Source organism: Pleurodeles waltl, chromosome 7 (assembly GCF_031143425.1).
Source record: "Pleurodeles waltl isolate 20211129_DDA chromosome 7, aPleWal1.hap1.20221129, whole genome shotgun sequence".
Lineage (NCBI taxonomy): Eukaryota > Metazoa > Chordata > Amphibia > Caudata > Salamandridae > Pleurodeles > Pleurodeles waltl.
This window is the reverse complement of record NC_090446.1, coordinates 12,625,489-12,640,433: the sequence shown is the minus strand read 5'-3', so window position 1 is coordinate 12,640,433 and position 14,945 is coordinate 12,625,489. Positions and strand designations below refer to the sequence as shown.

Here is a 14,945-nt window from a genome sequence, read left to right as displayed (position 1 = left end):
CAGCGCATGAAAATCCACACTTTGCATAAATTTCACACCTATTCAGAGAAAAAAATGAGAACTCTACGCCACTTGTAGAATGCAACCTGAGAGTTTTCCAGATTTTTAAAGATTCTTTTTCGTGGGAGCTCCCTTGTCTGTGGACCTGAGTGGTGGTACCATCAAACGTTGACTTCCTGGGGACTCACCTGGTCATGGGATCCCATGGAGCCTACAAGATATGATGACTCTGTTCTTCACTCACAGTCCGGCGACCATCTACAGAGCTTTGCCCTGTGTTGGCCCTCACCCTTGTAAGATTACACCACTTTCTGTGGTTGAATGTCTAGAGTACCAAGGCTAATGTTGTGACTGTACTAGAAGTGGAAAATTAAATCTACCCTCCTTCATAGACAAGGGGTCTTTGTGGAGCTGGTCATTGGATCTCCACAAAGGGGGCCACAAGCCATGGCTAGTGCGTCAATGACATCCCACAAGGCCCATGATGGAAGCGTCAGAACAGTAAGCGCCCAGTGTACCCTGATGAGGGGCGGACAGGAATTCTGGTGGGTTTTGTTCTGAGATTTTTCATGGTTTCCAGTGCCCGGCTTTCTTGGAAATGATCATTTGCGTGACGATGACAAATGGAACTCGAGCTGCAGGACACAAAATAAATCTGATAATTACAGGTTCCTGGATTTCCAGGTTTCCATGGTGGTGTGGATGTTGGTGTGAGACAATGTCGGGGTTGAGTATTAAAAGAGCGTAGGTCGTGGGCTCCATCCAGCGCCAGCTCCTGTTTTTGGAAGAATCCTTGACGAAGGGTCTACCATGAGGGTTCTCCTGCTGTTCTCCGCCCTGCTCTCCCTGGCCTGGGCCACCTCAGAGTCGCATGAAGGGTCTGGTGAGTAACTTTGCTTCACAAGTTTACTTACTCATAAACACATAGAGGTCTCTGCTTGGGCAAACCTCGGATGGGAAGTGTATATGGAAGGGGTAACAGTGCTCGTAGAGGACAGACTGAGAAGTGAATATAAGGAAAGGGGGCGTGATAGAGGATACTCGAAAGAGAGGGGAAAAGATCCTTGGAGACTGAGTGAGTGAAGGAGTACTCATTTTTACAGCGCTGACTCACAATAGTTTGCCTCTAGGCACTTGCCACTGGGGAGACTGAGGCTTGACGAGAGGCTGAGAGACCACTTGTGATAGTAGAGAAGAGGCTTAGGATCTGGTCTCAAGGTTTTGTTTAGAGAGCCGAGTCTAGAAGCGGAAATGGTGGTTCTCTCGCGAGGACACGCGAGATTTGTGGTTGGACAATATTTCCACCTCAAGTCCCTGGTTGTCTGCTGGGTTGGGGGGCTGAGGGGTGGGGTGTGTGGTGCGCAGAGACCACTGGCAGTCACTTCCCAAGTAAGTCGGGATAAGTTCGAGGGGTGCATTTATGGACAAAACACAAGGATTTGCTTTTGTTTGCTTATTAAGTGAATTAGTCAACACTTTAGAAAGCGTGCCAATGTAAACATGAATTACACAACAATGCCACACTGATATCACAAAATGTGTGGTCATTTGTAAAACATCTTTCCTACGCATCAGAATCAACATTTGAAGTGAGTAGAACACCAATTTCTCCTGGCTTCGGGCAACCTAGGGCCAGGGACGTTTTAAGGATTTTTGGGGCCCGGTGCTAAACTTATTTTGGAGGTTCCTGTTAGGAACAGCCTCGAATTTATGTACCAATTTTAGCTCTTTCATGGCTTCCTTGGCAAGTCACTGACAGTGCACAGACCACCTGATCCAAACTGTAAATGTGTTTACAGCTAATATTCAGGGATAGGGAGGTGTGTGTTTAATATTGTATCACAACAGCAGCTCACGAATATCACTGCACATAATCTCTCCCCCCCCCCCTACCATTTCTCAAATGTGAAGTCCTGTTTTGATCAAAAGGGGCTTTTTTATGGATGGTGCATGAAACAAACACATTTCTCTGCTAAATGTCTGTAATAGACTCTCGCACATCATCACATTAAACATAAATGAAAGAAAAAATTGTATTTAAAACAATCTCTGTTTAAAACCAATTACTGCTCATCGGGGCAGGACTGTGTGGAGAACAGAGCTGGCTCAGGGGTCCCCTGAAAGGCGGGGTCCCCGGGCCAGAGCCCACGTTGCCCATGCCTTAAAACGTCCCCGCCTAGAGCTTTCTTATTACATAGTTGGAAGAGCTGCGGTACAGATTACAAAGTGAATTGTTGACAGATTCAACGCCCGTTCCGGAAATGAGGCGATCAGGCTTTTATCGCCAACAGTAAATCCGAAAAGGTCTGGGTCCGTAGGAGTCAGATATAGGTTTTCATTAAGTGACGTCAATGCGGAGGGCTGTAATACTCTCAGTTAATACTTCACCGATCTCACCACGGCCACTCTCCCCCCAGCATGTGAAGTGTAGGGTTTACGGTCGGATTTATTTATTTCTTGTAATGACACTGTGATTAACAGATGCTCGGCCGCTTCTTGACTGGTGCACACTCAGAAAAACAAAGGTCCCTGAGCCCTTGTCACCACCTCCCTGCAGTGTTGGGGGCCACAGGCCCTCATGCTAGTAATAAAGGTGACATAGACACATAGGGGGTCATTCTGACCCTGGCGGTCATTGACCGCCAGGGCCAACGACCACGGAAGCACCGCCAACAGGCTGGCAGTGCTTCCTGGCCAATACCGCCGCGGACAGCCGGTTTTCCCCTGGCCAAAGGAATCCTCCATGGCGGCGCTGCTTGGATTCCGACCCCCTTCCCGCCAGCCTAAACCGCCAGGAAGAGGCTGGCGGGAACGGGTGTCGTGGGGCCCCTGGGGGCCCCTGCACTGCCCATGCCACTGGCATGGGCAGTGCAGGGGCCCGCTAACAGGGCCCCATTAAGATTTTCAGTGTCTGCTTGGCAGACACTGAAAATCGCGACGGGTGCAACTGCACCCGTCGCACCCCAGCAAATCCGCCGGCTCCATTCGGAGCCGGCTTCATCTTTGCTGGGGCTTTCCCACTGGACTGGCGGGCGATCTTTTGAAGATCGCCCGCGGGAAAGTTAGAATGGTCCCTGCGGTCATTTGACCGCGGGGCGGTGTTTGGGCGGTTTCCGCCCGGCGGGCGGTGCCTGCCTCCCGCCGGGGTCGGAATGACCCCCATAGTGTGTGGATGTAACTGGAGCCCTTTTTATTAGCAGGGTCAGCTGACTGGTGACGCCTGTGGTGGGTGGGTGGGTGTGGTGTGAGTGTGCAGCAGGGTGGCTGGTGGAAACACTAGAATGTGCCCGCTTGTTGCTTCCGGTGCGGAGCACCAGCACTTGAGGGACAGCGCTTAGTTTTCTGTCTCAAGCATTTACTGCGAGCAAAAAACACCTGGGAAAGATGAGGAAGAGAAAAACGGAAAAGGGCCAGAAAGGGTTAAAGCAGGAAGCTGCATGAGTGAGTTGAAGGGACAGGGAGTGGCTGTAAATGGATTGGAGAGGCCCGAGATGGCTTCAGGATTAAGCTGCCTCATTATTATGTGCTCGCACTTTTAATTGCAGCAGCTGCGTGTTTAAGAGGAGGGATTTGAGCACCGGCACCTCTTTATTTACAAATTAAGCACTACCGGCAGGACACTACACCCGGTGGCCTCAGAGTGCCTAAAATGGGGCAATGATCGAGGCAACCTCGCAAGGCTCACGGCGGGTGGTAATCCAAAGAGATGGCGCTGCTGGGGACCATCTAGTGCACCCCAACCTTGCAACCAATACATTGTCTTCCTCACCCCCCCCATCCAACCCTCTTCTCACGTTTTAATGGGATTTCACATCCATATTTCCATCCATCCAAAAAAAGAGTGAAGCAAATTGGTCAAAGCAGACCTGAGGAAGGCAGTGGAAACCAAAGTCTTCCAAGGCTCGCGGCACCAAGCTTCAGTAGCTGAACCCAGACCACCAGTGCGGTATTTGGGCCCAAATGCAAAAGTGGCAGACCTTGTTGTGGGTCGGCATGATGCTGTTTCTTCCCTGAAGTACTAACAGATCCTCCTTGGTAGATTTGCACTTGTCTTCACCCAAGCCTTGAGGGTGGTCCATTCGCAATCATCCACCTCTGGGACCACGCCAGCCTACAACGGGTACCACGACCCTCAGACAGGGTGGTCGTGGAGCAGAGAGAGGCAGGCAGGGCTGGGAACCCAAAGCAGCCCTTGTAAATGTTGTCAGGCCAGCCCCATAGGGCACGTGTGGGAAAATACAGAGATCCTGATTTCACAGGTCTCAGAGGTGGCCTCGCCAGGGATGCCAGGGCCAAGAACCCTTGGCGCTTTGTCGATTGAAGCCATAAGGACCACACTCAGCCTAAAATCAGCTCTTCCTTTACAGCCAGTGCAGGTCAAAGCAGAATTCCATCATCTTTCACCAATGCTGTCACCATCTTGCTGGTGTTCGAAGATTACTGGTGGGAAGCAGTAGTAGGTAGGGGGCTCGTACTCAAGGGTATTCCAGCTACGACAACACTGACAAACATTGGGGCATATTTACAATATTTTGGCGCAGAGAGGTCTTCTTGCTGCGCTGCCATGCATCAAAAGAACAGGGCAGGAATGAATATGAATAAGATACAGTTCATTTCTGTCCTCCTTCCCTGCTTAGGCGCTCAATCGGCTGCCATGTGCCAATGCAGGCGTGCTCGCACCATGGTGCAAGGTTGTCTGCGTTGTATCAATGATTGTTTTTGTGCAGGAAGGTACACATTCCGACACAAAAACAATCAGTGGAGGCATTTTGTTCCTTGTATGTGTGCTGCAGAATGCAGCACACATAGAAAGAGGAAAAAGACGAGGAGAAATAAAGGTATTTCTCCGGAGGCGTAGGCTTTAGACGCATTCCCAAGTTTACAAATCCTTGTAAATCAGGGAATTTGTCAAAATCCATGGGTGTTGAGTGAGAAAACCCACTGCAATGCCCAAGGATGGAGAGTAACACAACACAGTGACTTACAATGCGTTGCCTGACTCCATATCTACAAGGCCATGAAAAGCCATGCAAAGTGGCTTTGCGTGGCCTCGAAGATACGGCACTGCAGCCTGCGCAGTCGCTACGTCTCAAAAAAGTGACCACCGGTGGCGCAAACCGCTTGTAAATATGCCCCATTGTCCAGTGGAGATACTTCAGCCTACGTCAAAGCCATGTGCAAAATATGCACTTGACATCTGTGTTTTTCCACCATTTTCTAATCCTGTCTGCAGGGACAGCAGAAGAGGGTGATGTGTCCTAAAAAGGGGTGATTCTCAGGAAAAGGTGAGGAAAACGTGGTGAGAGACTATGCTTTCCAACCCCAGCTTCTTTGAACATTTCCCAGCTGCCTCCTCTTTAGGGAAGATGCAAGCTGTTTAGCCATGGTGTGGGTTCACACTTTCACTCCACCTGGTCTTTGGTGGTGGTTGTGATGATGCACCCGGGCCCGGAGCAAGCTAGCCCTCGGTGTAAGAAATAACTTCTTTCTAAGCAGATACTGCTGTGGTAGCATCTCTACATCCCTTAAAATACCACTGCAGGTTATTTGCGGAGCATGAGAACCTTTGTAGATTCACATGTTTTTACTCACTTTAGTCAACGTTGAACATGTTTGTTCACAAGCCAGTTGTCCCTTAGTATAAGGCATGTCAGGAGGAGCCAGTGCAAGTCAGCAAGAGTTGCGAACTTTGCTATTTGAATTTTCACAGGGTTTGGAAGCGTAAAATTACTATTACAAATGTTGAAAATCCAGTTTATAAATTGGAAAGGTTTTGCCGTCTTATAAAGTGGGTTTTACAGCCCATATCGAAAATTAATTTGAAAGGGCGGGAAGGGCAATCCTTCCAAATTGCGATTCTGTAACATATGAATCAGTGATTTTGCGAATGCAATTCCAGTCTAAGGCAATTGTACAGTGACCGACACCTCAAAGGAGGTGGTAACTGATTCGCAAAGGGGGAGGGGGTCACTTTGAGCCCACCTCACATTTAGGACTCTAGATGCCAGTCTTGAGGGCGGTCGTATGACATAATACTGAGTTAACAAATAATACTACACAAAAAGTTGGCAAAAAATATAGAGGATAAAAATATGAACTTTGGATACGCATTATGTAAATATTATGGACCAAAATTTCGTCATTACATGGGATAATATATTGAATTTTAATGACTTAACATTAAATTAACTTTAAAAAATGTACTAACTTTAAAAATTCTATTTAAACTCATTTAGCAACATAAAATTAAATGTTATACCTCCAAAATTTAAGCTGAAATATAAAAAAACTAAATGCGTAAAATGGCTACAAATAAAACTATTAAACTAGCTTTAATAATAAAAAATAACAATAATAATTACAAATATGTTTCATAAACTATACATTAAAATGTAGAACAAAAGCATACATCATGAGATTATTAAAATACATAAATATTTTCATAAAACTAACCTCACAACAAAAAAGTAAACATTTGAAATAAACAATTATACTAAAATAAAGTTTAAAACACAATCATAAAAAAATAAATGAAAACAGCAAATTAAAAACATTATTTAAAAAAAAAATAGACGTTGGGGGATTGGAATAGACTATGGCCGGTCCACCCTTAATGACAGTAAGGAAAGCGTTGGACTTAGTGGGAACAGACTCCCAATCCAACCTGAACAAGAGTGGAGATACATACCAGAAACACCCTGTTGGGAACTTAGAGGGCAGAGGAAAGTGCCTGTTTACCATGCAGCGGGCATTTCCATGCCTACAAGCTCATCTCTGCAGACGGGGCCTCGCTTTCTGGTGATTTCATGTGAGATGAATGATGGGTACATCATGACAATTGTAGGGTCTCCCTTTGCATTCATACTTGATTCCCAAACTTTCTGTAGTTTCTGGCTGGTTCCAGTTCCATAAATGGAATTTCTCCTGGTGAGTTTCTAGGTGCTTGCTGTAGAGGGGGACGATGATGCCTGTAAACATCCTTCAGTATTTAGGAAAGAGACAGACTTAACCTATGTGCTTTTTTACATAGTCAAAATACCATTTATTTGTTTGATGATTTGTTGCAGGCGCAGTGGAAACCCCTAAAAACAGAAAGAGTGTCCATAGTGTGAAAATATCAAGCATTAGTTGGAACAGGAAGCGATTAATGTCAAAAACGGCTCCGGCCTAGGGCACTGCGATGGGTTTTACAAGTAAAGAAGATTTAAGTGAAGAGGGCTTTGGACATAACAAATACCAACAAAGGTCTGGGAGGGCCAATGCAGACTGAGGGCCGGATTTAGAGTTTGGCGGAGGAGTTACTCTGCCACAGACGACAGATATCCCGTCCGCTGTATTGCGATCCCACTATATCCTATGGAGCTTGTAAGATGGCGGACGGGCTATCCGTCACTTTTGTGATGAAGTGACCCGCCCGCCAAAGTCTAAATGAGACATGATGATTAGATGAGGGGTGGGTTGATGTGCATCAAGAAGGAGACATTTTAGTTCTTGTTGGAATAGAGGTATGGCCGTAAGTGTAGGAATCGAAGGCAGGAGAGGGTTCCAGACTCCAAGAGCACAACCAGAGGAAGTTGGGTTCTGAGTGCATGTTTTCTAGACACTTGGGGGTTCAAGCATTGGGGTACTTCTCAGGAACCCTTGGAGACCTTGAGTTTGCTTCCCAGATGCTGAGAGTTGTCAGAGTTTGAGAGTTTGTCCTCAGGGAATGAAAGTTTGTAAGAGGATCTGCTATCCATGGGGAGGAGCCTGAGGTCAGGACAGGGGTGATGTGGTCGAAGCAGTCAGTCCCAGAGTCTCAGTGCAATGCAGCAGCAGAGAGGCTTGGAGACGAGCAGGTGGGCATGCGCTCGGACAGTATCGCAATAGCTGAATCCTGGCTGCACAAGCGCTCCAGTCAGTTCTCTGAGGTCTTCTTTTCAGTTATTTCATGAGTCAGTTTAAGCTGGTGACTGACACTGCTGAACATGGTGTTGCTGTGTTTCTGGAGGTTTAGGCAGGAGTTCAGCAAGTGACATCACCAATTGAATTATAACTTCATTCTTTGGGTGAGTTTCTTGCAGCCAGTGCACAATATCTAACTCATCTGGGACCTCTAGAACATGATCTGGAAACTGCTGTGAACAGTGAAGCTGGGCTGTGTGAAAAGGGCACCCTACGACTTACTGATGAAGGTTGCGGGATGGAAGAAGAGATGACCCTTTGGAGGGCGGTGCCTTAGTCAAACAGATAGTTGGTACCCGTATGATCAAGGAGACGCTATAGTAATATGGTACTTATGTGAAGTGGCTACATTTGTATGGTACACTCATACTCCAGGAGTCTGTAGATACTAGGGGGGCCATTTATCATTCTTTCACGCACTGCAGCCAGCCACCTTGCTGTGTAAAATGGAAAGGGTACGAATGTGCTGTTTTTAACATGATATAGCGCATTCCTGTCCTTTCCGCCTGCGCTGGCCCACAATAGGCTGCCACAATGGGTTCCTAGCCCCAACACAGGCACCCATGCACCATGGTGCAAGGGTGCCTTCGTTGCATGCAGGATTGCTTTTGTGCAGGAAGGGCCACCTACCTGCACAAAAACAATCCGGAGAGGCATTATCCTCTTTCTATGTGTGCAGCAGAATGAGGCAAACATGGAAAGAGGAAAAAATTAGGAGAAATACAGATATTTCTATTTCACCTCGTGACGCCTTTACTGGAGAGACGTAGCAGTTTAACACATTTCTAGGTCTACCAGTAGCGCAAATCTGGGAATGCGCCAGAATCCATGGGTGGAATGCGTGGGAGCACCCACGCTACACCCATGAAAGCTGCCCTGCCACAGAGTAATGCAAAACAGCAATTTGCGAGGTGGTGTTCATGACTTGATAAATATGACTTAGTAGATGTGTCACCCAGCTCCTGGAAGCAATAAAGATATTTCCCCTCTTGCGCCTGCCCTGGGACTGCGTATAATTTTCATGTATTCCGAGGTCTACCACTAATGGTAAATTTAGGAATTTGCCACAATCCAGGTACATCCACTCTCCACCCATGGAACACCTCCCTGGGGCAGAGTAACACAGAGCAGAGATTTGCGCTGCCTTGCCTCAATCAAGATGTATCAAACCACACATGGCCACACAAGGTGGCCGTGCATGGCTTGGTAAACCTGACTTGGCCATCGCATTGCCTTTGCTCCCCTTTGCAGAGTGCAAGGGCAATTCAAAACCATGCTAAGTCTGCCCCTGGTATGTCTAGAGACTACCTTAAAACAAGGACGTTGTAAGCAAGCGCTTAAACGGCACAGACTTGGACACACGAGCCAGGAGATAATGTCAAAGGACTCCCACCCGTCCAAAAAACAGGGGTTGTCGCTGGATGTCAGACTAAATTTAGGGGTACGGAGGAGATACTCCTAGGCACTCTAGAGTGCACTGAGAGAACACTACGAGAAGTCTTGTTAGGTGGGCTCTGGATGCCTATGGCAAACACCTAAAGATGAGCCTTGCAATGGTAAATGTGATCCTGGCTTTGACCAGGAGCCAATGTTGGACTCTCCTTGAATCGCATTTCTGGTTTGCTGTGGAGACCACAAAGGATTTCGCGACAGCATTTTGTCCCATTTGTAGCTCCTGCAAGAGAGAGTTTGGGAGGCTCCAGAGAGCACTTTACAAGTTGCCTTTATCTACTGCAAAGCAGGGCTTTATTCAAACTCCACAACTGAAGGAAACAGTTGTGGGCTACACTTCTGAACTAGTATTCAAAGGAGATATTCAATCAATCAATCAATCAATCAATCAGGAATTTGTAAAGTGCACTACTCACCCATGAGGGTCTCAAGGTGCTTAGGTGGGGGGAGGGGAGGGGGTAAGGTGCTGCTACTGCTGGAACAGCCAGGTCTTGAGAAGTTTCCTGAAGGTAAGGAGGTCTTTGGTCTGGCACAGGTGGGTGGGAAGAGTGTTCCACGTTTTGGCGGCGAGGTGCGAGAATGATCTACCGCCGGTTGTAGTTCTGCAGATGCGTGGTGATCTACCGCCGGTTGTAGTTCTGCGGATGCGTGGGACGGTTGCGAGGGCAACAGAAAAAAAACATAAAGCCCTGATTTTTTATTTAGTTACCACTGGAAAAATTGCATTAAGCAGAAGTCGGAGTTATAAATTCCTCTGGATAGAATAATTCTTCTGGAAAAAAAGTTTTGTCCCTGTTGACCTGGAGGACGTTCTGCTTGGAAGACTTCTCAATGCCCCCTCTGACAGCCAGGGGCTGGGAAAGGTTCTCCTCGGATCTGGTAACCCCTAGATAAAGGTGGGTGTTGTCCACATGTGTCCGACACCCTCTGGAGGGCGTTAATGCTGCTGAAAAGGACAGTGAGGAGATGTACGTTAGGGACCAGTAGCGATGAAGGGGGCCCTGAGGAACCCCACCTGAGATCTCAACCAGACCGATGCTGAGGAGAAGATGCTCAGTAGATGGTTTGTGATAAAAGGTATGAATTGACAAGCAGAGTAGCAGGCCCTCATCAACAGACCTAAGGATATCATCCCAAAAACCAATCAGAGATATTCCTGTGCCATCCTGTGATATTTCTGTACCATCCAAAAACCAGAGATATTGCTGTACCATCCAAAAACCAGAGATATTTCTGTACCATCCTGTGCCATCCAAAAAACAATCCGAAATATTCCTGTACCATGCTGTTATATTCCTGTACCATTCAAAAACAATCAGAGATATTCCTGTACCATCCTGTGATATTCCTGTACCATCCAAAAACCAGAGATATCCCTGTACCATCCAAAAACCAATCAGAGATATTCCTGTACCATCCGTTGATATTCCTGTACCATCCAAAAACCAGAGATATCCCTGTACCATCCCAAAACCAATCAGAGATATTCCTGTACCATCCTGTGCCATCCTGTGTCATCCAAAAACAATCCGAACTATTCCTGTACCATCCTGTGATATTCCTGTACCATCCAAAAACCAATCAGAGATATTCCTGTGCCATCCTGTGTCATCCAAAAACAATCCTAACTATTCCTGTACCATCCTGTGATATTCCTGTACCATCCAAAAAACAATCAGAGATATTCCTGTACCATCCTGTGATATTCCTGTACCATCCAAAAAACAATCAGAGATATTCCTGTACCATCCTGTGATATTCCTGTACCATCCACAAACCAATCAGAGATATTCTTGTACCATCATGTGGTATTCCTATGCCATCCAAAAACCAGAGATATTCCTGTACCATCCTGTGATATTCCTCTATCATCCAAACCACAATCCAAAATATTCCTGTACCATCCTGTGATATTCCTCTATCATCCAAACCACAATCCGAAATATTCCTGTACCATCCTGTGATATTCCTGTACCATCCAAAAACCAGAGGTATTCCTGTACTATCCTATGATATTCCTGTACCATCCAAAAAACAATCAGAGATATTCCTGTACCATCCTGTGATACTCCTGTACCATCCAAAAACCAATCAGAGATATTCCTGTACCATCCTGTGAAATTCCTGTACCATCCAAAAAACAATCTGAGATATTCCTGTACCATCCTGTGATATTTCTGTAACATCCAAAAACCAATCAGAGATATTCCTGTACCATCCTGTGATACTCCTGTACCATCCAAAAACCAATCAGAGATCTTCCTGTACCATCCTGTGATATTCCTGAACCATCCAAAACACAATCCGAAATATTCCTGTACCATTCTGTGATATTCCTGTACCATCCAAAAAACAATCAGAGATATTCCTGTGCCAAACTGTGATATTCCTGTACCATTCAAAAACCAATCAGAGATATTCCTGTACCATCCTGTGAAATTCCTGTACCATCCAAAAATCAATGAGATATTCCTGTGCCATCCTGTGATATTCCTGTACCATCTAAAAAAACAATCCGAAATATTCCTGTACCATGTTGGGGTCTTAACCCCAAGTGTGTGGGGGGGGGGGGGGGGGGGGGAGAAACTGGCATTTTTCCAAGAGGCCCTGGATGTTTTGCCCATTTTAGCAAGAGCTGGCTGGTTGGTGAGAGGTAGGTGAGGCTTCAGAAGAGGGATGGCCAACTCTCCATCCAGGAGGAAGGAACAGCGTCGGTGGACCTGGGCACATCCACCCGGTTGGTACCAGCGGCTTCAGAAGGTCGGCGTGTGTTTGTAAGACCGAGCCTGGGGCGGGCGTGGTGTGAAGCCGGTAGGTTTGAGATTACCAGGGGCACAGGGGTGCTCTTGCTAGAAGTTTGCATCAGTTAAAGTCGACGGAGAAGGTATTCTAGGCCAACGGAAGGCAAACACTCACTGGAAAGCAGGAGAGAGTGGACCCTGGATGTCACCTAGGAATACCGAGGCCACAGCACCAGGACTGAAGCAGGTTCATTCCTGAAATGAAGGCACCAAGCCGCCCAGTACTGGTGATTTCAGAATAAAGAATTAGTGCAGCATTACCAAGAGCTCCGTGTAGACTCCTTATGGAATGGGGAATAACATGTGGAAACCTGTGTTACCGCAATGATTCTTCATGTGATTTCAGAGTCCAGGACTTTTTGCAGTGAGACGTTGCACCATGTTTGGCAGGTGCATTTGTTTCTGGTACCACCCACAGTAGTTTGGGATGCGGCATTATCGCTTGCTGCATAATTTAGTTTGGACAGAAACTCCTGGAAAGAGCCTGCAATGCACTGATGGAGAATAAATCAACCCAACAGTTGTGTCCAGTGACCCTGACACACACCTCTCAATGTGTGACCACCTCAGTGGCTGCTTCGCGCCCACCCAGAGCCCCTGTTAAAGGGACCAGACACTGAAAACCGACTGAGGACAAAAACTGATCATCACTAGAGAGAAATTGCACAAAAATAAGAGCGCCCACATCATTATAGGGAGACCCAAGTAAGTCCTATAGGAGGCCCCCACAAACAGAAGGCAGTGTAACTACCAAGGAGGAGCTCTTTGTAGCAGGCTACAGGGGGCCATTAAAAGTGCAGGGTGCTGCAGGATACAGGGGAAGCGCAGGGTGCTGGGGAGCACAGGATACAAGCGAAGAGGACGCGGGGTGCTGGAGGTCACAGGGGAAGGGGACACGGGAAGTGCAGGGGAAGCGCAGGGTGCTGGAGAGCACAGGATACAGGGGAAGGGGACACAGGGAAAGCGCAGGGTGCTGGAGGTCACAGGATACAAGGGAAGGGGACACAGGGTGCTGGAGGTCACAGGATACAGGGGAAGGGGAAACAGGGGAAGCGCAGGGTGCTGGAGGTCACAGGATACAGGGGAAGGGAACACAGGGAAAGCGCAAGGTGCTGGAGGTCACAGGATACAAGGGAAGGGGACACAGGGTGCTGGAGGTCACAGGATACAGGGGAAGGGGAAACAGGGGAAGCGCAGGGTGCTGGAGGTCACAGGGGAAGGGGACACAGGGGAAGTGCAGGGTGCTGGAGGTCACAGGATACAGGGGAAGCACAGGGTGCTGGGGAGCACAGGATACAAGGGAAGGGGACACAGGGTGCTGGAGGTCACAGGATACAGGGGAAGCACAGGGTGCTGGGGAGCACAGGATACAAGGGAAGAGGACACAGGGTGCTGGAGGTCACACGGGAAGGGGACGCAGGGGAAGTGCAGGGTGCTGAAGGTCACAGGATACAGGGGTGCTAGGGAGCGCAGGGTGCTGGGGAGCACAGGATACAAGGGAAGGGGACACAGGGTGCTGGAGGTCACAGGATACAGGGGAAGGGGACACAGGGGAAGCGCAGGGTGCTGGAGAGCACAGGATACAGGGGAAGGGAACACAGGGGAAGCACAGGGTGCTTTAGAGCGCAGAGGATTAGATACAGATGAAGCGCCAAGTGCTGGAGGTCACAGGATACAGGGGAAGGGGACACAGGGGAAGCACAGGGTGCTGGAGAGCACAGGATACAGGGGAAGGGGACACAGGGGAAGCCAGGGTGCTGGAGAGCACAGGATACAGGGGAAAGGGATACAGGGGAAGCACATGGTGCTATAGAGCATAAGATACAGGGGAAGCACCGAGTGCTGGAGGTCACAGGATACAGGGGAAGGGGACACAGGGGAACGCTGGGTGCTGGAAGTTACAGGATACAAAGAAGCACAAAGTGCTAGAGAGCACAGGATACAGGGGAAGGGAACACAGGGGAAGCACAGAGTGCTGGAGGTCACAGGATACAGGGGAAGAGGACACAGGGGAAGAGCAGGGTGCTTTAGAGCACAGAGGATAAGATACAGATGAAGCGCCAAGTGCTAGAGGTGACAGGATACAGGGGAGGGGGACACAGGGAAGCACAGGGTGCTGGAGGTGACAGGATACAGGGGAAGGGGACACAGGGGAAGCACAGGGTGCTGGAGAGCACAGGATACAGGGGAAGGGGATACAGGGGAAGCCAGGGTGCTGGAGAGCACAGGATACAGCGGAAGCACAGAGTGCTGGAGAGCACAGGATACAGGGGACGGGGACATAGAGGAAGCGCAGGGTGCTGGAGAGCACAGGATACAGGGGAAGCACAGAGTGCTGGAGGTCACAGGATACAGGGGAAGGGGACACATGGGAAGTGCAGGGTGCTATAGAGCATAAGATACAGAGGAAGCACCAGTGCTGGAGAGCACTTGATACAGGGGAAGGGGACATAGGGGAAATGTAGGGTGCTTGAGAGTACGGGATACAGGGGAAGGGGACATAGGGGAAATGTAGGGTGCTTGAGAGCACGGGATACAGGGGAAGGGGACACAGAGGAAGCGCAGGGTGCTTTGGAGCATAAGATACAGAGGAGGCGCTGGTGCTAGTGAGCACAGGATACAGAGGAAGGGGACACAGGGGAGTACAGGGTGCTGGAGAGCACAGGATACAGGGGAAGGGGACACAGGGGAAGCACAGAGTGTTGGAGAGCACAGGATACAGTGGAAGGGGACACAGGGGTAGAGCAG

At 48.4% G+C, this 14,945-nt stretch overlaps 1 protein-coding gene across 3 annotated transcripts in view; it reads left to right on the top strand.

Moving 5' to 3' along the window:
* The first annotated feature begins 747 nt into the window (after positions 1–747).
* The window catches only part of LOC138247121 (basic salivary proline-rich protein 4-like), a 41,817-nt gene continuing 27,619 nt past the window's right edge, over positions 748–14,945 (top strand). For 2 of the 3 annotated variants that reach the window (XM_069201864.1, XM_069201863.1), the window contains exon 1: positions 748–883. In XM_069201864.1, coding sequence (XP_069057965.1) covers positions 811–883 — 73 coding nt within the window. In that variant the 5' untranslated portion in view covers positions 748–810. The remainder of the gene's footprint in view (positions 884–14,945) is intronic. The other variant, XM_069201865.1, reaches the window with a different exon arrangement.